Source organism: Peromyscus eremicus, chromosome 4 (assembly GCF_949786415.1).
Source record: "Peromyscus eremicus chromosome 4, PerEre_H2_v1, whole genome shotgun sequence".
In the NCBI taxonomy this organism is placed as follows: Eukaryota; Metazoa; Chordata; class Mammalia; order Rodentia; family Cricetidae; genus Peromyscus; species Peromyscus eremicus.
In genome coordinates this window covers 66,207,087-66,232,297 of record NC_081419.1, presented here as the reverse complement: position 1 = coordinate 66,232,297, position 25,211 = coordinate 66,207,087, and the positions used below count along the sequence as shown (strand labels likewise).

The following is a 25,211-nucleotide window of genomic DNA, read 5'->3' as shown; positions in this document are numbered from 1 at the left end:
AGAAGGAGGGAGAGGGAGAGAGGGAAGGAGGGAGAGAGAGAGAGGGAGGGAGGGAGAGGGAGGGAGAGAGAGAGAGTATGTGTGTGTGTGTGTGTGTGTGTGTGTGTGTGTAGCTGGAGGGGATACTTTATGTAAGCAAAAGTTTTATTACCAGGTAGGATAGATTAAAAGATGAACATAAAAGTTTTACAAGGTTGGGGGAGATTTATAGAATATTGGCCTTTGGCGGGCTAGCTGCCTTTGATAGGAAGGAAAAAATAAACATTTCACACAATGGCAAGCACTTATGGCCTCACCCTCTCCCAAGCCCCCCCCCCACTTCCTGTAGTTCATTGCCACCTCTCTCTCTCTCTCTCTCTCTCTCTCTTCATCCCTCTATCCATCCATCTTCTGTCTGTCTATCATCTATGTATCTCCTCCCTTTTCTTGGCTTAATTGCTCTCTTTTTCTTCCCCGCTGGCTGCCCAGATCCAGTCCAGTTCTTGGGCCGGGGCCCTTCCCCACTTTATCTTTTCCCCACCTTCCTCCTCACTGTCCGTCCACCCACCTTCCAGTCAGTGCAGGTTCTGTGCTAGACGTGAATGACTGCATCTCCACCAAGAAGCTTCTAGCCAGATGGTCAGTGACAGTACCTAGTGGCGCGTGCCCAGTGCCAGGTGCTGGCATATGCAGGAAGGGAACCCTAAGCTCCGCTGGGGAAAGGAATTCTGGGAGGCTCAATGGAGGTTCTGTCAGAGAACCGCGAGCCAGGATTGAGAAAGGAGGAAAGCAGCTCTCACTTTCGAGGTAGTAGGGCTGACATCTGGATTATTGAGGAATCTGAGGTATGTGCATAGAGGAAGGGGGCACGTGACATGTGAGCTCTTCATTTTATGACCCACTTTCCTGTAAGAGACACTGATTACATCTGTTGTTAGGGAAAAGGGTATCTATGCTGGAAGGTTCAGAGGACAAAGGAGAGAATGGATTCTACCTAGGGCGAGGGAAGAGACGCCAAAACAAGGACGCATTTCTCTGTTTCTTTCACTGGCCTTGAAGCAGTTGGGACTAGGAAACCTTTACCTTTACGTGTTCTTGCTGTCAAGAGGGACTGGTATGTGATGAACACATGTGTCTCCGTCTCAGGTTAGATAGAACTGCCTGGGCCTCTGTTTCCTCAACCCCCACGGAGGCAGGCTGGGCTGGGCTTGACTCTACAGTGTGGCTGATCACACGTGTCTCTGTTGGCTGCCTTCAAGGCCCTGAAGTTAACACGTGCCTGGTTCAGCTTTACATCAAGGAAGGCCAGAGCAGCTTTGTCCCAGGACCTGGAGAGCTGGAACTGAGTGAACGTGTCTCAGGAGAGACAGGGAGTGAGGTGCTGGGAAATGTGAACTGTGTGCCAGTTTGTCCTGGAGCTAGGAGTATACTGGCTTGTGCTGACAGAGAGGGTCAGACGGCTGTGTGTTGTTCAGGATGCTGTGAGCTGCTGTGAGCTGGCAGCTGTATACAACCCCCCCCCCCCCAATTATCAGCGTTGCTCTTAAGTACCCGTATTCATTAAGAAAGATGTCGTTTCCCATATCTCATCAGACATTGGGAACCCAGACCAGTCTTGAGAGATCCTGAGTGCTTTTTAAAACTGAGCTGATTGAAATCTAGCCCAGAGTAAAGGGACAGTGACAGTGGTAATAACATTCATCCTTTCTTGACCGTGCCCTGTGCCCGATGGCATTTCATGGGATTCTCTCCAGTGTTTGAGGGGGTTGTGTATGGACATAATCCTTGATTTCAGATGAGAAGGTTGAGCTCAGTAATAGGTAATATTATCAGAACCAGGATGTGGGGCTCGAATCTGGCCAGATGGCCCATGCCCTGCACCTGCTGCAAGTCTGTTCTTGTGGTTCTGTCCGGGGCAAACATGTGATTTAGGGCAGGGCCAACCCACCTGTAGCCACTGCTTGTCTTTGCGTGACCCATGAGCTAAGAATAGCTTTTATGTTTTTAAGTAGCAGAGAGAAAAAGCAAGGAAAAAATTTCATAATTAAAACATGAAATGAAACCCATGTAGTTATAAATAAAGCTTTATTAGAACACAGTCATGGGCATTCCTGTACTGGTGGCTGACTTCACACTATACCTAGACAGACTTGTGTATCCTGCAGAACCTAAAATATTTAATGCCTGGCCTTTCATAGAAGTTGACTGAGCCTCTGGTTCATGGCATTCATGAGGCTTAATGAGATGTTAAAAGTAATCAGTCACCTCCTTGTACTGTGCCGGCTCCCCAGTCATCTGCTCTTTGAAGCTTCAGGTCTCATTCTGTTGTTTGGATGTCATCGTGTCCTCTCTGTGCCATGCATGGCAGTGCGCACACGATGTGACTTGCTAAGGCGCCATTTTATCAAAAGCTCAGTCTCTTGGAGAGGTTTTCTCTTGGGTGATGGTTGTCCTTAGGTAGTTGTTACATGCTCATTGGAGGACAGGTGGAGTTTGCTATGTTGTCCAGATGTTTTGATGATGCGGGTCTTCACTGAAATGGAAGGTTGTAGGCTGGAAGATTGCGAAGTAACCTTTTACCACACTTGGCATTTCTGAGACTATTCTGTCACATGGTTAAGAGGGGACCCCAGATCTTGGGTTCTCACCCAGACCTGACAAATGCAGCTAGGAGATGTGACGAATAGGGCTGATGGTAGCTTTGCAAAATGCCGGGCTGAGGCAGGGTAGCCTGGTTGGGGACCCAGTGCCATTGTGGCTGTGATGGGCAATAGGAGACATACGATAGCTAGCTAGTCGGAAGATTTTTAGCTCAAGTTCTTTCAGGAAATGAACCCAAGACTTCAATTTGCTCTCTTTGCTGTTCAGTCTTTGGCAGTGACAGACTCACCTTATGGATCCTACTTTTTCTCTTTGTTGTGTTTATTTTTTCCAGCTTTTTTTTGGTCTCCATATGTAGCCCAGTCTAGCCTTGAACTCAAGGTCCTCCTAATTGCTAGTATTATAGGTATGTGCCACCATTCCTGGCCAACATTTTCTTAGTCTTGTAAGATGGCCTGTCCCTCATCTACTTCATTTAACCCTCCTTTCTGAGGCCCTGCTGGTGGCAGTAATTATAACAGTTACTATTCCTTGTATATTCCATGTATATGAATGCTTCATGTGGGTTATATCACTTAGTAATTGTCACAACCACTCTGTGAGGTGAATACTGTTTATACCATTAAACATGTCTTGGATTTTTGAGCATTTGAGGCTTATAACAAAATTAGAAGTTACAGAGATACCTCACATCTCCCTAGCCAGTTTCTTAAAGTTGTGAAAATCAGCAAGTATAAACAAACGAAGTTTGAGATCCTCATTTTTCAGACTTACCAATATTTCTCCCTGCCCTTGCTACAGCTAGATATCATTATTGCTAATTGTTGACTTGGGGGTGTGTCCTCTTAATTCCTGCCCAGTGCCTGGGTGACACCCTCTTATGGGGCCCATGGTGTTTGCTGTCATTCATAGAGTCCTGCCATGTTGCCACAAGCTGCTGAATAATGATTTTTTTTTTTTTTTTTTGGGTGAGACTATGTCCTCAAACTCATGATCCTCCAACCTCAGCCTCGCAAGTACTGGGATTACAGGTGTGTACTACTACTAAGCCCCAGCACCAACTTGGAAGAGTAGGTGATAATTTCTAACTCATTTTACCATCCCCCACCCCACCCCGGCAACAGAATACCAGAGACTGTGAAATTAAAAAAAAAAAAAAAAAAAAAAAAAAAAAAAAGATTTTGTTTTGGTTCATTATTCTGGCTGTTCAGAATTGGGTGGGTGGACGTGGTGAGGAGCCATGTTGCTTCAAGTCATGGCCGGAACGGAGAAGAACAAGCAGATGTGTTGGGCAGGGCACAGGGAAACCCTGCTTCACGACGGCATCAGCTTTTGTGGTAACAATCCATCCAGCCCTGGCTCCAGCCGTAGCCCTCTCCTGAGAGCTGGGGCTCCATGACCCACGCCTCTCTTGCTAGACCTCATCTCCTGGCACTGGCCCATCACCGACTTAAGTCTCAGCAGCGGTTGTGGTGGAGACGCACACACTCAAGCTACAGGTTAGATGAGAAAGCTCAGGAAGCCGTGTTAGCGGCTGCGGGCCTCTGCTGACTAAAGTGGTGGTGCCAGTCTTCAAACACAGGCTGAATGCCAATGATCCGTTGATTTTCGACCTTTCCTCAGGTCTGCCGTTCAGGGGGATCCATGGGGAGGTTGTTGGTATGTGGGAACCTCTCATCCTTACGCACGCACGCACGTACGCACGCAGTGACTTCAGAGTAGTTCTGTAAAAGCAAATAGGCTTGTTGATGCTTCTGCCCACATTGTGGCCTCTGTGATAGGATCAGCCCTGGAGGCTGTTGGGCAGAGTGTGGACTGTGGGAGATTGTCCTCTTCGTACTTTGTGGCCAGTCAGAGGCAGAGTTCATGAACTTGGAACCCAGACCTGGATATTCTTTTCCTCACATCTGGGAGAAAGGGGGAGGGATGTGGAGAGAGGGACTCAGGAAGCCATGGACTGCAGGTGCACGCAGCTGGTCAGGGCTGTGGGAGCCGGTCCTGAGTACCTCAGGCCCTAGTGAACAGTATCTCTTGGCTTCTTTTATCCAGACTTTAGGGCAGATGGGCAGTGCAAGAGGAGACTGGTTGGGCTCAGGGAGTGGGTTTAGTATTCCTGTTTCAGGGTCTGGAGTGTCCGGTCTGCATCTGGAGACCAGCAGCTCTTCACCCAATACTTTGTTCCCTTGCTGGTGATGGGGGTGTTTGTGAGTAGAGTTGGTAGCACAGGTAGGGAGCAGGTTAGGGAATAAAGAGATCATTTAGGGGTAGGGAGAATGGTACAGCCTTTAATCCCAGCACTGGGGAGGCAGAGCCGGGCAGATCTCTGTGAGTTCGAGGCCAGCCTGGCCTACAGAGCGAGATCCAGGACAGGCACCAAAACTACACAGAGAAACCCTGTCTCACCCCTCCCTCCTCCAAAAAAAAAAAAAAAAAAAAAGAAAGAGAATGGTACAGTTTCTCAGTACGGACATTATTGGCAGGTCACATTGCCCAGAAAGCTCCTCCTCAGAGAAGAATTTAGAAAGTAAACAGTTCATTGGTGATCATAACCCCTGTACTCGGGTTGCAAAGCACACGACTATCAAAGGCCACGTACTCACATGTCTTCAGGCAGTTGGAAACATAAATAAATGGAATGGGTTAAAGCATGAAAAGTCATAGAGCCTCTCAGTCCCTTCTGTGTTCACACTCGGTAGAGGAAACCAGCTGTGTGGGTGCCGTGTTGCCTGGCAACTGCTGTTTGTCCTCAGTGTTGGGGTGACAGCACCGCCAGTGGCCTTGCTTAGCACTTCCCACAGAGAGGCTCACCCCATCCGGTTAATGGCTTGAATGTGGCCAGATAAAAAAGTTTTTTTTTTTTTTAAGATGCTGAACATCATAATTAAAAAAAAAAAAGAACAATACCAATTCTCCCTGTTCTTAAAGACTTAAGACTTTAAAATTAAACAGTGCTGGAAGCTGGGCATGCTGGTACATGTTATAGCCCCAGCACTGAGGGAGGGCATCACAAGTTTGGGGTCGTCCTGGGCTACAGACTGTCTTACAAACGAACGAACGAACGAACGAAACATTATCAGTCAAATAAAAGATACTCAATTTGGCACCCCTGATTCACCATATAATGAGGAGGAAGGGCTGGGGTCTCAGCTTCTCTTCAGATGAAAACCTGAGCCTTTCCAAGCTGTTTGAGGATCTGTGCTCAGTCTTAGTGCCGTGAGGTCTGGTGGAGTTGCTGAAGTGTATGGGATCTCCTTTCTGCCTTCATAAAGTCCACCGCGGCAAACCACCAGGCCCTAGCTTGTGTTCCCTGTGGTCCCTTTAAAGGTTCCGTAAATGCCTGTGTTTCATTAAAGAAAAATTCCTTAGCCCACCCTCTCCAAATGTGAGTGTTTGGGATTGTAATGAAAATATTTGCTCAACTATCTATTGCATTAAATTGAAAATTAAAGCTGTCCTGTCTCGGAAAACAAGCTGTGTACTCCCCTCGACTATCCTGGGACTGGCCATCCTCCTGCCTCTGCCTCCTGAGTGTTGGTATGTGGAATGTGAATAAAGTGGAGATGACCAGTAGCTTCACCCAGTTGCATACAGATTATTCTCAAAAGCTGCTGTTTTCACCTGGCATGCACAGACACTGATCATCTATACAGATGTGAAATGTGCGGAATTGTGTTCTTCTGTGTTATTCATAAGGTTCTTTCTTGGAGAGGAGAATCTCAACTCTGCTAAGAATGCTTAGAGAAGCTCCTGGCCCAGGTTTTCCAGAGCCACACCCAGCTCTGCCTCACTCAGGGAGAGCCTCCATGCCTTTGGAGGAGGTCATCATGCCTTCAGCTGGCTCCAGTCCAGAGCTCAGGCAGCTGGGCTTTTTGGTATGGGTGGTACCCATCCCATCCACTGAACCACTGAAGTTTCACCTTGAATCTTTAGGGTGTGGAGCTCTGGGTGACGCTGACTCTTACGGATGACAGGGTCAAAGGAAGTCATTTATCTGCAAATGTGGTCGAGCAGCCAGCCTATGCTCATTTTGCTATGATTGTTCACCATGTCTGCTGTCCTGCTCAGGCCCTGCTTTTGGGCTCCAAGGTGGAATTTACCGCCAGGTATTGAGATGGGTCCTCCAGATGACACCCGCCTCTGGGGCGTTTTCAGCCGCGGTGCTTTTTGTCTGTGTTTGGCAGGATGTCCTGCCAGTGTGCCCTTTTCATAAGTCAATGATTTGCCTTTCTGTGACCTGTATTTCAGGGAGCTGTTGGGTAATATTCACAAGGAGATAAACTCTAGCTGGGAAGGATAATGGGCTTTCAGATTCGGACTCAGTTTGCTCCAAACCCTATAAAATGCTATTTGATTCTAAACATTGCTTGAAGCGTTCACATTTTGGTTAATTGCGTCAGTGAGTAAAAATAACTATTGTAATATGGTGTGTGGGCTTGGCTTTAGAAGGATAAGGAGTCTATTGTTACCCATTGTGTAGTTCAGTCACTCATTATCCACTCTTGAATGCGGAACGTGCAGAATAGAAAACCTGCAGCCCTGTCGCTTGCTAAAATTCAGGCTGCTCTGGGATTTCAGCTTCTTTTGCAAAAGCTGCTTCATTCAGTCAGTTCCAGTGAGCTGATACAAACCTGTCCCCCAGGCAGGCCAGCCCTAGCAAGGCCAGGCGTTGGTGACCTTGGCTTTCCGGAATCTGTTGAGACCTACCAGTAGATGAGGCTGCTCAGTGCTTCCTGGAGTTAAGGCCAAGGGTTTCAGGGTCAGGCAGACCTTAAATCTTAAACTGTAAGCTGTACTGTATCGGGACTGGAGCTTAACTTTTTCCAGGTGTGGTGTCAACATCTGTAAGATGGGGGTACACATAGCTTCTGCTCCCCGTGGTCTCAGAAGGTTAAATGAGGTGATGAGTGTAACCCCTGCAGCTCGGTGAGATGCTAGGAGGAGAGTCAGCTGGATTTACAGTGCAGTCTCAGGAGTCTCTGGGGGGCTTCCTGCCACACTGTTACATGTGACGTCAATGTCCTGACCCCTTCCTTTCTTACCCACATTCTCTGGGTCCTTGAGCAAGGTCCACCTGCTCATCTAGGCAGGTACCCCTACCCTGCCCTCCTCCTCTGCCATTGTCTTTGGGGGCTTTCCCAGTTTTGTGAGCTCTTGGTGGGCCTGGACCACCTAAAGTGCCCCCCTCTGTCTTTGGTAACCCTGCCAAGGCCTGAGGCAGGGGTTTGAGTGGCCTGGACTGAATGGTTCTTACAGATCCTCAGGTGAATTGAAAGGGTAGCTTTGGGGTTTGGTGCAGAGGAAGAGTGTTAGGGCTGGAATCAAGGAACCTTGCTGTATTTGAATCTTGAGAGAACACAGATGCAGGATGTATATTGAAGGTGCCCTCCCATTATTTTATAATTGGTGAAATGATTGGCTTTGTGAGACCCTCATGCCCCAGAGTACAAAGGCCCCCTTTTTTTTTTTTTTTTGAAAGATAGGGTCTCAGTGTGTCCTGGAACTCACTATGTAGAGCAGGCTGGCCTGGAACTCGCAGACATCCACTTCCCTCAGCCTCCCCAAGGGCTGCAATGAAAGGTGTGCGCCAGCCACATGCCCTCCCTGCCCCACCTGCTTGAACTGAACTCCTTGACCACTCTTGGCTCTCACCCGTCAGATTGACAGGCTCTGCGGTATAGTCAGGGGAGCCTGGGCTGCTTCCTCCATGCCCCAGCAGACCCCTGCCTATACCCCAAGAGGAGGCTGACCTCTGCGTTCTACGCCAGGGGTACGCTTGACCTCCACCTCCCTGTTTGGGTAGCCCAGTGGGCACCTTCAGCCAGAGATGGGAGAGGCAGCCCCCAGCTTGTCCCCTCTTTCCAGTTGTGACACTCCAGGATTCTTGCGCATTCCTGTCGCTTCCCTGCAGCCTCACCCACAGCCTTGGAAACCCTCCCACTTACTCTGGCTGAGTGTGTCACCTGTCTCTGCCGGGCTCCTGGCTGACACTGCACACTGTCTAAGAAGAGGAACCTGGCAGGTCGCTTTATTTTCACACCGATGAAGGCCCTGGCACACAGACAGGTTAAGAAAGGGAGGTGTCAGCCAGGTAAATGAGTGAGGGAACAGGTCAGGCTCGATTCACCTTCAGTGTTGACAAAAGGCCCCACTTGAGGAGCTGGTCTGTTTTATGTTCCAAAGAGAGGGTTCTGTCTAGAGTCACAGCCCTAATCCTACAGGACAGAAACAGAAAGACCGCAGCAGATAACCACCCGTTCTGGCTCTTGTTAGTTTCATGTGTGTGGATGATGTCTTGGGTTTTGTGCTGGCACGAGCCTTGCAGACCTAGGCTGCAGCTGCCTGTGCTCGGCAGGACCTCAGGTGTGAGGACAGAACAGGGCACAGCAGTGGGGAGATTAACACCATGAGTGCGGAGGCAGCCTTAGGTGATCCAGGAAGGAGGGTGTGTATGCGCGCGTGTGTGTGTGTGTGTGTGTGTGTGTGTGTGTGTGTGTGTGTGTGTGTATGTGTGTGTGTGTGTGTGTGTGTGGGGCATTTAGAGTTTCCAGAGTTTATACCCTGGGAGACAGGGCAACTGGGCAGTCACAGCAGAGAGAGGGGAAGAGCAGGATATAGAGGGTCTGTTTTGGTGTGTGGTGTTTTCATTTACATTTGGGGAGAATTTGAGAGTTTTAGGCTCATGCTCCTAGTGAGAGCTCTGTGACCTGGTTGTAGAGCAGGAAGAATTCAGTGTTCCTTCTTTTCCTCTTCTTCCTCCTCCTCTTCTTTTCTTTTTTTTTTTCTCCAGGAAACTCCCTTTCCTTCCTCCCTGGAGCAAAGTGGGGAGTAGCTGAGCAAGACTATACAGTCATGCTGCATCCTATCTTTAAAAAGTGAGAATACATTTGCATAGTAGGAGGGAGCGTTTGAAAGTGCGTTTTAGCAGGATTTAGTGCCTTCCCCATTGTGCGACTGCCATCTCTGTCAGTCCTCCACTCTTAGAGTTCTCACAAAGACACCAGGCCTCTTCCCTTTCCAGCCCCGTGACCCCTTGCCTGTGTTCCGCTTCTGTGGAGTCTCTCTTCTGGATATGTTATATAAATGAACTCGTACGCTATGTGGGTTCATGTGTCGTCTGGCCTCTTCCCTGTACCGCCGTCGTTTTGAGATCCAGCCACGGTATCAGGAGTCAGTACCAGTGATTTTTCTATTGTGTGGATGTGCCACAGCCAGTGGGTCCATTTTTCCCTTTGGCTGTGTGAATAGTACTTCTGCAACACCTTCAGCAGCTCGCTGGTGCAAAGGCTGTGACCTCTGGAGCCCTTGAGCCCTAAGTCCTAGGTTGAACTCCCTGGGAAGGGAAAGGCTGGGGGGGGGGGGGGGTTGTGTTGCTCAGAGTGAGAAGGGAGCAGACCTTGAAGCTTGACATGTCCCCACCTCAAGTCCATCTGTCCACACCTCATCGTCTGCTTTAGTTTCTGCCCAGGGGAAGGTAGGGAGTGGGAAGTGTGGGTCTTGTCTCTTCCCAGGCTTTCGGTTGTCTCTCTGTGCTGGGGCATGGCTAGTATCTGTGATCTTGGGGTGTGTAACCTGAGCAACGAACGGAGTCCTTATCTGTGGATGGAGATTCTTATTTTTGTTGCCATCACAGCCACCTGGGCGGGCTGAGGACTCTGAAGGAGCCTGAGGAATGCTTACTGCTTTCCCTTGGGGTGGAAACTGACGTGGGGATACCGGAGGGAGGAGAGTCTTAGCAGGGCTGTGGTCCTCACCGTGTCCAGCTGTCAGCCTCTGGGAAGTTGTCCCCAGACTTTCTTTTCTTTGGTATGGAGACTTCTCTGTCATCTCACCACCAGGCGTAACCACGCTTTTACTTCCTTTTGGAAGGGTGACTTTTCTGTGGATGGCATTTTTAAAGGTGTGGATGGCGTGCCCACCTGGCCAGGTATCTTGCAGGTGCTATTTACAAGTGTCTTTTTATCTGGTTTGTGGAAGAGGCTGGGGTGTGGCTGGCCTGGGCTGGGGTCCTGGCTGTGTCTTTCATTGACCTGAGCTGATCCCAGAAGAGGAATATCGGGCCTTGCAGGGTTTTTTACTGTGCAGTTGAAGGTTAAGGCCAAAGTCAGTGTACCTCACTGTGTGGTGTGAACCAGTGCAACTGTGTTACAGCAGGACACAGTGCAGAAGTGGGAGATTGAGTGGTGAGTGGTGGCGCTCTCCGTGAGCTCCGCAGAGACCCAGGCTGCCTTGTCTGTGGCACAGGGGCCCCTGGGACGGTTAAGAGAAGCCTGCCCAGCCTGCCTCAGCACAGAGCACAGAGGGCTCTCACCCTGCTTGTGTTTTTTTTTTAAGATAGGAAAGGAACATGTTGATATAAAATCTTTTATAATTAATTTTTGAAACTTCACTAACCCTAAGTGTATTTCTCTCCACTTAGGAGGTGGCAGAGCCAGTGGTTATGTACAGGCACTCTGTAGTCTGAGCACCAGGGTTCAAATCCAGGCCCTGCACTCACCTTCTTACGAACGAGTTGTTTGGAGGATTGGGTTCATGTTTGAGAGCATTTAGAACGGAGCCGGTGGTCAGCACTATGACTGAATGGACGTCCTCACATGGGGTGCAGGGACTCAGCTGGGATTCCGTTCCTTTCAACCTGTGATCCTTGCATTTCACCTGTGCCAGTGACCTTACAGCTCGGGAAGCACCACACCCTGCTTTTGTATACATCCTTGTTTGACTTCCCTACCACACTGCACCCAGGGCAGGGGTATCGCTGACCTGTCTCACTAAGGTGTGGCTGCCCCTGTCCTCTTCCTAGGACACCAAGACTGTTTGATGCAGCGCTGGCACTTTGGGGCAGTGCTTGGCTCTTGTAGGCGCTTCATGCTGGCATGTTTGTGGTCATGCTCTCTGTCTGGAGTTACTTCCACACTCATCTCATTTCTCTTGCTTTCTGGCAAACATTTGGAGGGCAGGATGCTGGTCTCTGATGGTTTCAGGTGGTCCTAAGATGAATCGATTCCAGGAGGGGCAGCAGCATATAGACACAGAGGAGAGATGTACCATGGGCAGGCAGGTGCCAGGACTCTGCTATCCTAAAGTGTGGAGGTTTTGTAGTTGAACAGTATTTTCAAGTACTGGGCAAAATATGCTTGTTTCCTTGTTAGCCATGAGTCCTCTGTTTACTCCTTCCTCTCCTGGGATCCATCATAGACACTTTGATTGACATATCGCCTGGCTCAAGGGGTAGGAACTGGGGGCCCCTCAGATGAGCTGAGAAGTTTAAGGTAGTGCAAAGACAAGACAGTGGAAAGTTTTGGGGGGACCTTGGGAGCACCTTCCCTCATTCTCAGCTAATTTGCTCTTTCCTGTGGCATTGACTGAGTGTTTACGATAGGAACTGTGTTTCTGCTCTCGTGGGGGGGGACATGGTGACAGAGATTGAGGGTGGTGAGTGTTCTTGGGGGGCTAGTGAAGAGACTTCTGAAGGGGTGATGTCTCGGGCAGGCCCTAGGAAAGAAGAAAGGAGGTTTCGGGGCAGTGTTCTTTTGCAAGAGGGGATAAGTGTGTAAAGGTTCTAAGGGGAAATTAGCTTCAAGAATGTCACCAAGACTGCAGGAGCCTGCTGGGTAGTAAAGGGTGGATTTTAATTCTAAGTATGGTGGGAAGTTGCAGGATTTTTTTTTTAAAATTATTTTCTTTTTCATAATCACCATACTTTGGAAATTACAATTTCCAAAAGCATGTATTTAAGAAACAATGGAATATACAACCTCAAATTACGTTATGCTTTCGGGAAATAATCTATGGTATGGAATATAATGATTCCACTAAAGGGACGGTCTCTCCCCCAAACAGAAGATTGACATTGTCAGCTAAATAGTATTTCACTCCTTCCCAAAGCTGCATACGGTGATTAAAAAAATGACTGCCCTCACCTGATAGACTGAAGGTTGATTTTTGTATAGTGGAAGATCCCAAACCCATTGACTTTCCACTTCAAGCATGTCTTTACCAGTACGCTGGCCCTGGACTTGGCTGTGGGGAGAGCCTTCGGTTCCCATTTCCATTTGTTCTGGCCTAGACCATCTTGACTTGGCTTTTGTGTCCTTCTGCCTCAGTTCATCTCACAGTGGCAGGAGGGAGCCAGCCAAGCCGGAGAAACACTGCCTTTATATAGTCAGCAGCCCCATGGCCTCCGTAAAACCCAGTTAGTCCTGTGTAATTGACCTGAGCTTTCCCTGTGTTTAAAGCCCCAAGACACCCTGACCATGGCTGCCAGCCTTCCATGCACTCAACACCCACCCCAATATCAAATCCCCAGCTGCTCTGTTTCTGATTTGCATTTCCACGGCTGAATGAATCTGCTGACTTCCCTTTTCTTTTCCGTTACAGGTCTTGTGCGCAGGTGCGGGTGAGTACCTTCCTCCTTTCCATTCTTGTATTGTTTGCTACTGGCCCCTAGTGGTCACAGCGTTACCTTAACGGCAAATGTGGGGGAAAAAATCACAGAAGAATGTACTAAAACCGATTGACTTGCCATTTTTTTTTTAGACATCGAGTGAAGGTAGACACAGCAAGTGAAGGAAAGTCAGTTAGTTGTTTAACCACAGCTATAAAAATTCTATGCTTTCCAAGCTGAGTAGCGGGGGTGTAGCCCTGTAGTCCCCGCTCTTTGAGAGGCTTCTTCAGGAAGTTCTCTTGAGCTACAGAGTTTGAGAGCAGCCTGGAGGACATAGTAAAAGCACCAGTTCATAAAAACATAGGGTTCTCTGTGATTTTCTTTTGCCAGCCTATACCCATGGATGAGGTAAATGAATTGAAACTGTAGTACTTTGTTTTCCTATTTCATGTGCTGTTATTCTGCAAGAACTTTCTTGTGTTGCTGTTTTGCTACCTTTAGAATATGGTGTTGTGAAATTATAGAATTTCTTCAGCAGCAGAGATAGCATCCTCTATCTTTTGATTTTGAGTGTCAGCCTAGAGATGGGGCTATAGGTCATGGTTGGGTACTTGCCCAGCTCGTATGAAGTTCTGGGCTCCATCCTTAGATTAAAGGACTGAGTTCCAGCTGTGGCTAGGTGCTTGTTCTTTCCTTGGTCTATAGAAAGACAAGATAAATGTGATGCTTTCCTGATGATATAGTAATGATGGTTTATATCACTAAATACATCCAGCTGAAAGCATCATCTCTTCTGGTATCAAGACAGTATGGTTGGGGTTGGAGAGATGGCTCAGTGGTTAAGAGCACTGGCTGCTCTTCCAGAGGACCTGGGTTCAATTCCCAGTGCCCACATGGAGCTCATAACTACTTATAACCCCAGGTTCAGGGTTTCCAACACCTTCACACAGACATATATGCAGGCAAAACAGGAATGCACATGAAATAAAAGTAAATACATTATTAAAAAGATTTTACTCTTATATTTTTGGTTGTGAGCCTAGCCTTTAACGGCTGAGCCATCTCTCCAGCCCAGCACTGACCTACTCTGGTGATGGGATGGCCAAACACCCTAATTGTCATGCTAGAAACCCCATCCAACTACTGAGGGATCTGGTTGCAGAGATCCATGGCTAGGCCCTGGGTGGATCTCTGGGAGTCCATTTAGCGAGAATGAGGAGGGTTTATATGAGCGAGAATTGTTGAGACCAAGGTTGGATAAAGCACAGGGACAAATAGCCAAACGAATGGAAACACATGAACTATGAACCAATGGCTGAGGGGTCCCCAATTGGATCAGGCCCTCTGAATGGGTGAGACAGTTGATTGGCTTGATCTGTTTAGGAGGCATCCAGGCAGTGGGACCGGGTCCTGTGCTCATTGCATGAGTCGGCTGTTTGAAACCTGGGGCCTATGCAGGATTGCTTGGCTCAGCCTGGGAGGAGGGGACTGGACCTACCTGGACTGAGTCTACCAGGTTGACCTCAGTCCGCGGGGGAGGCTTTGCCCTGGAGGAGGTGGGAATGGGGGTGGGCTGGGGGAAGGTGAGGGGGGCCGGAGCGGGGAGAACAAGGGAACCCGTGGCTGATATGTAGAACTGAATTGTATTGCAAAATAAAAATAAAAAAATTAAAAAAAAAGATTTTACTGTTTCTGTAGAAGGATAATAGTAGTTAGTACTTTAAAAAAGTGCACATTTTTTGGAAAGCTTGTTAGCTTTTGTTTGTCCCTAAAATTCAGGAACACTTCCCCTCTTAGTGGAAAAAAAAAACCCGAAAAAACCCAAGCCTGGGAATCATTGAAATGAAATGATTAGTAGTATACAAAGGGGCAGGTCTCACTGTACTTTCTAATAAGGCAAATCTTTGTTAGTATCAGTAATTATGCACAGCTTTTGCAAACAATGAGGAACCCACATAGGTGGTGTCTTTCCTGTGAATCAGCCTGGTAGATAAGCTGGGAGGTAGCTGGGGCCACTGGTCTGCAGAATGTGTCCTCTCTAGTGCAGTCCAGCTCAGAGGGTGGAGTGTTACTTGCAGGGAGCAAACCCCTGAACTATTCTGAGGCAGAAGGTTTTCCCTGGGAACTGAGGACTCCTGGAGCCACTGGAAGGACTCTGTGTTAGTCCCTGGGGCTGCCATCATGATACTATATGTATTTTATTTTCTCATAATCCAGGAGCTCTCTGTGCACACAGGTGACTGTTTTCCCCTCATGTCACCATGGGGCTCCCCCAGCCCCTGTGCCTGTGTCTAACATGCTCTTCTTAAAGTGTAGCAAGCTTTCTTGTCAGATTATCTTTGGACTGCCATCCTGCAAATAATGCCCTGGCGACTTATTATTAATTATGAAAGTTTGGCTTTAGCTTAGGCTTTTTCCCCAACTAGCTCTTTATAACTTAATTAACCCTCCTCCCCCCTTTTAAAAAAAATCTACTTTTTACCACGTGGTTCGATTACCTCTTCTTAGTATTGAACATCCAACTTGCTCTGAGTTTGTATTATTTTTTGTTTAGTCTCTGTGTGATCAGAAAGTGTAGAGCTTATCTGAAGTCTTGGCTGGAGTGGTCTGTGAGGCTGGACTGTCTCAGCTAGCAACTTTGAAGTTGTTCTTGATGCAGAATTTTGTGGAAATTGAAACAGAGGCATTCTCAGAGACTGAATCACGTGGGCTACTTATTTTCATTGGTGTCTGGTCCCTTTTTTCTGAAAACACATAAACTTTTAAAGGTAACATATATATCTGCATTAACACAAGTATGAAATGTACGGTCTGCACATGTCAGTTAAAGAAGATTTTTTTTGTTCTGTGATTTAGCAGGTAAAAGGCATTTGCCAACTTTATAAGTCTGTTTGGACTGTATAACTAAACTATAATATAAATCTGTATCCATGTCATATGAAAGGATGGCATGTAATAATAAGTCATGAGAACTCTGTAGCCAACAAGATTTATCATGTCTCATCCAGTCTCAGAGCTGTTCCCATATAGAGGAATTAGCATATGCATCACCTGTCTTGTAGTTTTCTTGTTTTTTTCTTAATGTCTGTAGCCAAGATCCTTAGCAGGTCTCCCCCAATCAAATCTGGTCTTTATTAGTTTTGAAGACTAATTCCTGTGGAAACAAAAGCAAAACCTCTCCCCCAATGCAACGTATTTTCTGACTTCCATTCTGAAGTTAAGACATTCTCAAAATATATAGGTTGGTTTAATTTAGCAGTTTCCATAATCCAGTGTCTCTCAGAAGCTATTGTTTTTTGTTTATTAGCATTTAAAAAGTTTAAAGTCAAGAAAGCACCAAAGAGGATCCAGCCACCCTGTATATTTCCCATTTTATATGTTTTTTCCTTTTATATTATTTTATTCTTTCTTTAAAGACCTTATTATTTTTAAACTATTTATTTATTTTTATATGACTGTCTGTACCCATTTTCTTTTGTTCCTTCAGCATCTAAGCACAGTGTTAAGCATGCTGTATCTGTTTAGAGTTTTTTTTTTTTCTGTCTGGACCTGACTTTGCATGTCTGCAGCCTCCTCTGACCATGTGGCCATGGCCTGGCGGCTCTCTCTGCTCCCTTCTGGTTGTCAGAGTGGAGCCTCATGCCTGTGGCTGGGCCTGGAGCCCTTCTATCTGCCCTCGCTCCAATAGGCACTTCTACCTAGTCTCCTGCTACCAAGTAATGTGTTGCCATTGCTCATAAACCCCATTCAAGTCCTCGGTAGCAGGGCCTCTTAAAAGCCGTGCCTCTGTGTGTGGCAAGCACTGAGCCTACTCAGAACTCCCCTGTAGCTAGAGTTTTCCTGCCTGGCCCACGGTCAGGGCAAATCTCTCTCACCCACCAGTCCCACAGCCACTCAGACCCAACCAAGTAAACACAGAGACTTATATTGGTTACAAACTGTATGGCCGTGGCAGGCTTCTTGCTAACTGTTCTTACAGCTTAAATTAATCCATTTCTATAAATCTATACCTTGCCATGTGGCTTGTGGCTTACCAGGATCTTCACATGCGGCTTGTCATGGTGGCGGCTGGCAGTGTCTCTCTGACTCAGCCTTCCACTCCCCAGAATTCTCTTCTCTGCTTGTCCCGCCTATCCTTCCTGCCTGGCTACTGGCCAATCAGTGTTTTATTTACTAACCAATCAGAGCAACACATTTGACATACAGAACATCCCACAGCACTCCCCCCTCCCCCAGCTTTCTCAGGCCCTGTGTAGATTTATATGCTATGCAAGTAGGGCACCTAATATAGCAAGCTTTCTTATTGGACTGTCTTTGGATCGCCAGCCCACAAATAATGACCTGGAGACTTATTATTAATTATGAAAGCTTAGCCTTAGCTTAGACTTTTTCCCAACTAGCTCTTATAACTTAATTAACCCATATTTTAAAAAATCTATATTCTGCCATTTTTTTAAAATATATATTCTAGCTTGGTTACCTCTTCTTAGTGCTGCACATCTGACTTGATCCGAGTCTGTTGGCGAAATCTCCAATCTAGATTCCTCTTCCAAGCTTCTCTGTCTCTCTAGAAGTCCTGCCTATTCTCTCCTGCCTAGCTATTGGCCATTCAGCTCTTCATTAAACCAATCAGAAGGTACCTTAGGCAGGGACACATTTTTACAGTCTATACAAATATTTTGCAACATACAAAATATTTTTTTTTGTATCTGTTTTATTTGCCAATAAAATTCATTTGATTGGGAGAGGCCCCACCCTCATGGCCTCATTTGAACTTAACCCCTTGACACACACTGTCTTGCAAGTACACACACATTTTGCAGGTAGTGGCTTAATACTTTAATGTATGGATTTTGGGGATGACACAATTTAGTCCATAACGTATAGGGAGTGGGATTTGGTTTCAGCCCCCAGAATTGATTTCTGGATTAAGGCTGTTTACCTGATCCATCTGTAGAGTCACCCTCTGTGACAGGCAGCAGGGTGAGTAATGGAGAAGGTGTTTTCACCACATGCAGAAGGTGTCTTAGTTAGGATTTCTATTGCTGTGAAGAGACACATGACCATGACAACTCTTATAAAGTAAACATTCAATTGAGGTGATGGCTTACAGTTTCAGAGGTTCAGTCTATTATCATCATGATGGGGAGCATGGCAGCATGCAGGCAGACCAGAAGGCAGCAAGAAGTTGACTGTGACACTGAGTGAAGCTTGAGTAAAAGACCTCAAAATCTGCCCCCACAGTGATGCACTTCTTCCAATAAGACCACACCTACTCCAACAAGGCCACACCTCCTAATAGTGCCACTCCCTTTGGGGGCCATTTCTTTCAAACCACCACAGTAGGGTATGAGTTGTGTGACCCCAGCTTGACTACCCACAGTGCTGAAGTAAGGATGGAGGCCTGAGTTCCGATTATAGTGTGTGCCAAGGAGAGCTAAGACACGTCCAGGTGTGTTCTCCAGTAGCTGCAAATACACATTTTTCTCCACTGGAGATCGAGCACAGCCTGGGATAGACCTGTGCTAGGCTTACAAAATGCACCTTACAAGTTTAAGAATTCTGAGAGCGCTGCCAGTATCTCTCACAATCAAGGAAAGCTAGAAATCCAGTCAATAGATTAAATTCCAGTTAATAAGAACTCTGGAAACTTTACGGCTATTTGGAAATTAGCAGTGTGCTCTCAGATAACCAACAATGCAAAGGAAAAAAAAAGGAATTAAAACATTTGAGAAAAAAATGGAAAGACCATATTTCAAAACATACGAGATATGGCAAAAAGCTGTTCTAAGAGGGAGGTGTATATTAATAAAAATGACTTTTTCCTCCAAAGAAGACCAGAAACCCAATTCAACAGCACATTGAAGACTGTTCATTGTGATCGAGTGAGATTCATCCCAGGGATTTAAGTGTGGTTCAGCATATGCAAATAGCATATGTGATATGTTGGATTAATAGAATGGACAAATAAATGGTATTATTTCAATAAACGGAGAGGAAACATTTAGCAAAATTTGAAAAAACTGTGGCCCTCCCCATGACTATTGAAATGCAGGAGTCTCTTTTCCCATGTTGCTCAGATTCTCTATATGAATGAAAACATTTAGTTCCTAGCATATCTTTTTGCTGTTGAAAATGGTGTCTATCTGGCCTGTGGGCGAGAAGAGTCAGTGGGACTTGCATATTCTGTACCTGTCTGGGTCATTGCTAACTTCCCGCCAGGGGCGCTGCTGCTGATTGGCTTCCTCCTCTTTGCTCATCACCGTTATCATTGACTATAAATGGCAACACCCAGTGATATGTGAACTTTGTAGAGGAAACTCAGGCCAGAAGGGGTCTCATAAGATCCTTCCTCAAGTGTTTCTTTTCTCTTTGTTTCTCTTCCCCTCCTTTCTATGAACTGGATAAATTTGCACCTGCCCTGAGGTGAGACACATGATCCCATTCATGCTGAGAAGATGTTACCAGCACCTTAGGATTAAGGGCTTACCTTGTACATTGCTGTTACTGGGCATTACTCCTCAGTCTGGAACTTAACCAGGGTGCATGCACTTGCTATGGTCACTGTGTCTTCCATTGGTTTGGGATCCTGCATACCTGGCATTGTCCCGAGGATGAAACTGATAGTCTGAGACTTGAGACGACTTTGAATAAAATTATATGACGAGGGGCAAGTAGGATTGAGGTCTTAATGTAATGATCTTGTCTCTTTTGTCCTGATGGTTTAATAATAACCCTTCACAGTTGGAGTGGTGTATTGAGCTAAGATGGAGTAGTTTTAAGGGGCTCACCCCCAGTCACTCAGCCAGTTGGTAGAATAGCTTTCCATAGGCAGTTTCCCAAGACTCACTTTGCATCTGAGATCTCTGTGTCAGCTTATGTCAAGATTTAACTCTATGTTAAACTCACAGCCAACGTGGCCAGTTTCTGTTTGTTTTGTCTTCAGTTTTAAGAACACACACTCGTGCATGAGCACATGTGTACTTGGGTGTGTTTTGTTTCAGGAAAGTTAAAGAGGGAAATGAAGAGAAATAGAATTGAGTTCTGAAAAGTAGACGTACAAGGTGGGCTTTACTCTTATATTTATTACATGTAATTAATCAATCTCTCTCTCCCTCTCCCTCCCCCCCCCTCTCTCTCTTTCTCTCTCTTTTGTATTTAAATAGCAGCAAGCTCTGTATCTGGCAGTGAAGCTGTTTCCAGCCCAACCAGCATGGGAGTAACATGGAAGCCCAATGATTCAGCTGCTTCAGATACTTACAAAATAGAGAGTAAGGAAAATAATCGGACGTTTACTACTGATAAAAACGAAACATCATCTAACATCACAGGCTTAAGTCCAGCTACTTCCTCTGCATTCTCTATCACTCCAGTGACAGCCGGTCAGCCCTTGGAAGTCCACATGGACAAAGATGTCTCAACAGGTAAGGGACAAAGTAAACAGTGGCTATAGTAGCAGTAACATGGGGAGGTGAGGAGAGTGCCTTTACCCATGTTGGAGTCCACAGGACAGGGCTTTGTGGGAGAGATCATGTCAGACACTGTGTATGAAAAACATTATTTTGGCCTCTTAAAGCTGAAGGTGAAAACTGTGGTGTGGAGAAGTTAAGTTTCTTCTAAGATCCCTTAGTACCAGATATTAAACAATTGAATTGGAACCTGGAGAGCCTGATTCTTCCTAACAGAGAACCATGATATCCGTGCAGTCACCAAAATCCATTAAATTGTCTAGTTTATTGGTGTTACATTCTTTAATAATAAAGCTAGAGAGCAGGGGTTGTAGCTCCACGGTACGGTGCTTGCCTAGTATGTGTGAGACCCCGGTTCAACTCTCAGAACACACACACACACACACACACACACACACACACACACACACACACACCCGCACACACGGGCTGGGGAGATGGTTCAGTGTGTAAAGTGCTTGCTGTACAAGTGTGAGGACCAGGGTTTGGATCGTCGGCACCCACATAGTAAGTGATGGGTGGGCATGGAGGCCTCCATGTAATCCCCACTTAACTACAAAACCCAAGCAACCCATGGTAACCTGATTTAGAAGTCTGAGATACCTGATGTGAGAAGTCAGATCAAAAAGCCGGCCAGTCACCTCATGTCAGAGCTGGAGGCTGCCCTTGAATCGTTTGGGCCAGTATCTGCAGTCAGCCCTCTTCAGACCTCAGGCAGAGTTCTTCTCTGGAACCCCACCACTTCTGCCTGTATGGGCTTCTCTGCACTCTCATCTCCTCACTGAGCATACAGCACTGTATGTTCTTGAGCGAGTCATCTGCCCCTTCTGCTGTCCCTGGTCTTCTGACACACAGTGAAGGGAGCATTGCTGGCTGTCGGGGGACATGCCTCTAGTGCGAGTCCTCAGGAGGTAGCGGTGGGAAGATGTAGCTGGAGAGCTTCTCTCCGGGTCCCGCCAAGCTCCTGCAGTCCTGCAGCCCACTTATAAAATAAACACACAGACGCTTACATTATTTAAACTGCTTGGCCTGACGGCTCAGGCTTCTTGCTAGCTGTTCTTATGTCTTAAATTAACCCATTTCTATTAATTTATAAGTTGCCACGTGCCTCGTGGCTTACCGGTATCTTAACATCTTCTCATGGCAGTGGCTGGCAGCGTCTCTCTGCCTCAGCCTTCCATTTCCCAGACCTCTCCTCTCTCTTTGTCCCGCCTATACTTCTTGTCTGGCTACTGGCCAATCAGTGTTTTATTTATCAATCAATCATCCACAGCAGGAAGATGGTTGCAAGTTCGAGCCCAACTTGGGCTGCGTAGTGAAACCAACAAATTAAGCAATAAAAACATTGCAAAAACTGAAGGGAGTGTATGTCTCTTAGGCTGAAATGGTTTATGTTACCGTTAGGCAAATAAGGTGCTGGAAGGGCCTGGGCAAGTCTTTTAGAAAATTTCCTTGGTGTTGGAGTGCAAGGATGTCTCCTGGGTTAGAAGATCTGGCCATTATAAAATGATACCGTTTGCATTATTTTGAACGGAGACTTCTAGATTTAGAAACATTTTTTTTGATGCTTTGTTTTCAACGTCTAAAATAAATGCAGTTCAATGCCACTGTATGGAAGGGTATTTTAAAGAATTTCAAATTCCTATTTGGGTTAATCTTGAACAGTAACACAGAACATAAGCATTTTTGGCTTTAAGGCTTATTCCTTCTCATCTTTTCGGATAGTGTTTGTCCCCTGCCCCTGAGATGTCATGGGGATGTTTAGACTCCGATACAAATGAGATATTTTTCGTGGGTCACTTTGAAGTGGCGGTGACGGAAGGGAGGGTGACTGCAGATTCCTCTCCCGCTCGTACCCACTGTGTGTTTTTGAAACAGAACCTTCGCCAGTGTCTGATCTCCGAGTTGCCTTCATGGGTGTGACGCAAGCTGTTCTCATCTGGAGCGATGCCAAAGACACCGCCTCCTACCGGATGCTTCTTGCAGGCGAAGGAAAGTCCTTCAATATTTCAGACCTGAAGCCGGGCATCTGTCATATCTGGTCTGTCCCAGAATCAAATGAGACGCAGAATGACTTACAAGTTGCGGAAGGTGAGTTACAAAACCGTGCATCAGGTTCTGATTTTATCGTTTACCGGTTTTAAAACCCACTGTTCATGTATTTGTATAGGGTTTTAGAATCGCTGGAGGGCTTTGCTGCCAGTGTGGTCTGACCTACATTTAGGAAGAAGGAAGAGGGCTCATGTTTTACAAGTGAGCACAGAACTCAGCATGGTGGTAGGACTCGAAACTTTTGGCTTTTGGAGTTCAGGAAAGTAGATAGGCTGTTCCACCTTTTACTCAGGTGAACAGCTGACAGGTGTTAACCTAAGGATGGCCAGACCAGTCATCTTTGTGGAGAAGAGGGACCCTTAGCCAGCAAATTCGCAGATGTCTTCTGTCCTTCCTTTGGAGGAGTCATTTGTAGACTTTGTAGCATTTTCAGTGGATTCCTCTGGTAACTGTGAAATGAGAGACAGAGACTTAATCCCCATCTTACACCAAGGAAACAGAGATGCAAATTGGGTATCAGGATCAGAAACCAGACGTTAAGTGGTAAGAATGAAAGGTAATTTGTGGCCCATGGCAGGTAGGGAGGCCTTCAGAAGCTGGGTCACTCTCATCTCTTCCTCCTGCTTTGGTCTGTGTGTCAGGGGCTTCTTAGGGAGGCCCTTCCACATAGTTCAAGGAGAAATGGTCAGGAGATGTTCTCATCTCATCCACTGCTGTTTCTGACACCCTCTCAGGTGTAGTCCTGGGAAAACCCTCCCAAGTGGACTTTGGTTAGCAAAGGTAGAGTGATGGGATGGTCTGTGGGAAACCATGTTGGGGTGGTAGATAAGCTCCCAAAGAAAGGCGGAAGGTCCAGCCTACCAGAGTTCAAAGAGAACCACACAGTAGCTGTGGTGTTTCTGCAGTAATAGTACAAAGTGAAATATCTGGTTCTTTTCAGGGAACCGAATCCTTCTCAGGAGGAGGCAGAGAAGAGATATTTATGGAGTACCGACTGTGGGCCCTGTTAGATGCGTCATCCCATGGGCTGGGGTGGTGAAAGGTGGGAAATGTATTCTCTCGTTAATGTCTTTGCCTCCTGTCTTTGAAACAGCTACCAATGGCACCGGGAGAAGCCCAGTGGTATCCCAACCACTTGACTCTGTAGACCTGTGCTCTGTTCGGGATCCCTCGCTCACAGAGCTGGTGCTCACTGGGTTAAAGCCTGGTATTGACTACACAGCCACCGTTTATTCTCGAGCAGCAGATGGCACAGAAGGACAGCCTGGGGACGAAGCAGTGTTTAAAACAAGTAGGTCGAGTTTCGTGCAATGCCTTCAGCTTGAGCCCCCCCCCCCCAATAAAGTTTTATCTTTTGCCGTTCTATCTGACTTATTTGTCTTAGCAGCTAGTTCTGTTATTAGCAGGATCTTCCTGAGAGAGATTTTGGATAGAGCCCATGCACTGGGTTTCTACTTACCTCTGTGGCCATGGTATATCTGTTGTGAAGCTCAGAGCAGGGGTATGGATGCAGGGTGCTGCCTCCCATCTGTATCTGAAGATTAGCCTGAGAGCTTCTGTTTGGGCCTGCCTTTGGGATTCATATTGAACTTTCTTTCTTTCTTTCTTTCTTTCTTTCTTTCTTTCTTTCTTTCTTTCTTTCTTTCTTTCTTTCTTTTTTTTTTTTTCGAGACAGTGTTTCTCTGTGTAGCTTTGGAGCCTTTCCTGGAACTCACTTGGTAGCCCAGGCTGGCCTCGAACTCACAGAAATCCGACTGGCTCTGCCTCCCGAGTGCTGGGATTAAAGGCGTGCACCACCACCGTCCGGCCATATTGAACTTTCTATCGGGACACTTGCTGACATTCACATTGCTGTCATTAGCTGTTATTCATAGGTACTCCCACTCTGTGAGTTGAGTATTTGGGAGCTTTTGCAATTGGTGCTTATGATGGAATAAGGAGATGTATGGTTCCTGGTCTTGAGGGTTTTCCATATAGATGAGGCCTTGAGATACATGCAGGGAAACATCTGCACTTGGGCCCTTTGAGCCCAGGAGCAGACACCGCAGCTTCGTAGCCCTCAGGGACTCAGTGTGCACTGGCTTGGGGTATCTTAGCAGAAAATATTTTGAAAGACTATCCTAGGTCAACAGACCTGAGGGAGTGAGGGCCAAGGCTGAGGGGTCAGGTCAGAAGACAAACGGGCATCCACGAAGTGCTAGGCCACCCTAGATCTGGTGATGTGCCAGAATTCCAAGTCCCCAGATAGATGTGGTATATCCGCTTGACGCATGGCTGTGCTGGGTGAGGGAGCTGGTGTCCCTTGGCTCTCATGTGGGTGACTAGCAGTTCCTCCCACCAAACATGTTGGCTACTACGTGGAAAGGGAGCGGGGCCGCTGCACAGGTGGTGCCTGGCTCCTGTGCATTCTGCTGCCCTGCAAATGCTGTGGACCTGGGGGGATGAGAGGACGCTTCTAACATCCAGTCCTGAGGAAGGGTCTCTTACAGGGAAGATGGTAGGCCTTGGATAAATGGAGATGGGATGGAAGGGGAGCGGGGGAAGGACACTTTAGTTGAGGCAGGGTCCCGATCAGAAAGACAGATGACAGACCTGGGGTGTGAGGCAGAGGGCAGAGGGCGTATTGGGAGAGGTGGCGGCAAGGCGGCTCACCCGAGGGGCTTCGACAGGTTTATGACTCTGTTTGAAAATCTCTTCTGTCCAAGTGTTTATAAAAGATAGCCCTGGAC

The 25,211-nt window shown here is 46.9% G+C and overlaps 1 protein-coding gene across 1 annotated transcript in view; it reads left to right on the top strand.

The window, feature by feature from the left end:
- Positions 1-719: 719 nt before the first annotated feature.
- Positions 720-25,211, top strand: part of Ptprj (protein tyrosine phosphatase receptor type J) — a 56,835-nt gene continuing 32,343 nt past the window's right edge. Inside the window, exons 1-7 of the mRNA XM_059258899.1 lie at positions 720-824; positions 6,511-6,683; positions 12,955-12,973; positions 13,114-13,126; positions 20,128-20,385; positions 22,309-22,545; positions 23,576-23,773. Coding sequence (XP_059114882.1) covers positions 720-824; positions 6,511-6,683; positions 12,955-12,973; positions 13,114-13,126; positions 20,128-20,385; positions 22,309-22,545; positions 23,576-23,773 — 1,003 coding nt within the window. The remainder of the gene's footprint in view (positions 825-6,510; positions 6,684-12,954; positions 12,974-13,113; positions 13,127-20,127; positions 20,386-22,308; positions 22,546-23,575; positions 23,774-25,211) is intronic.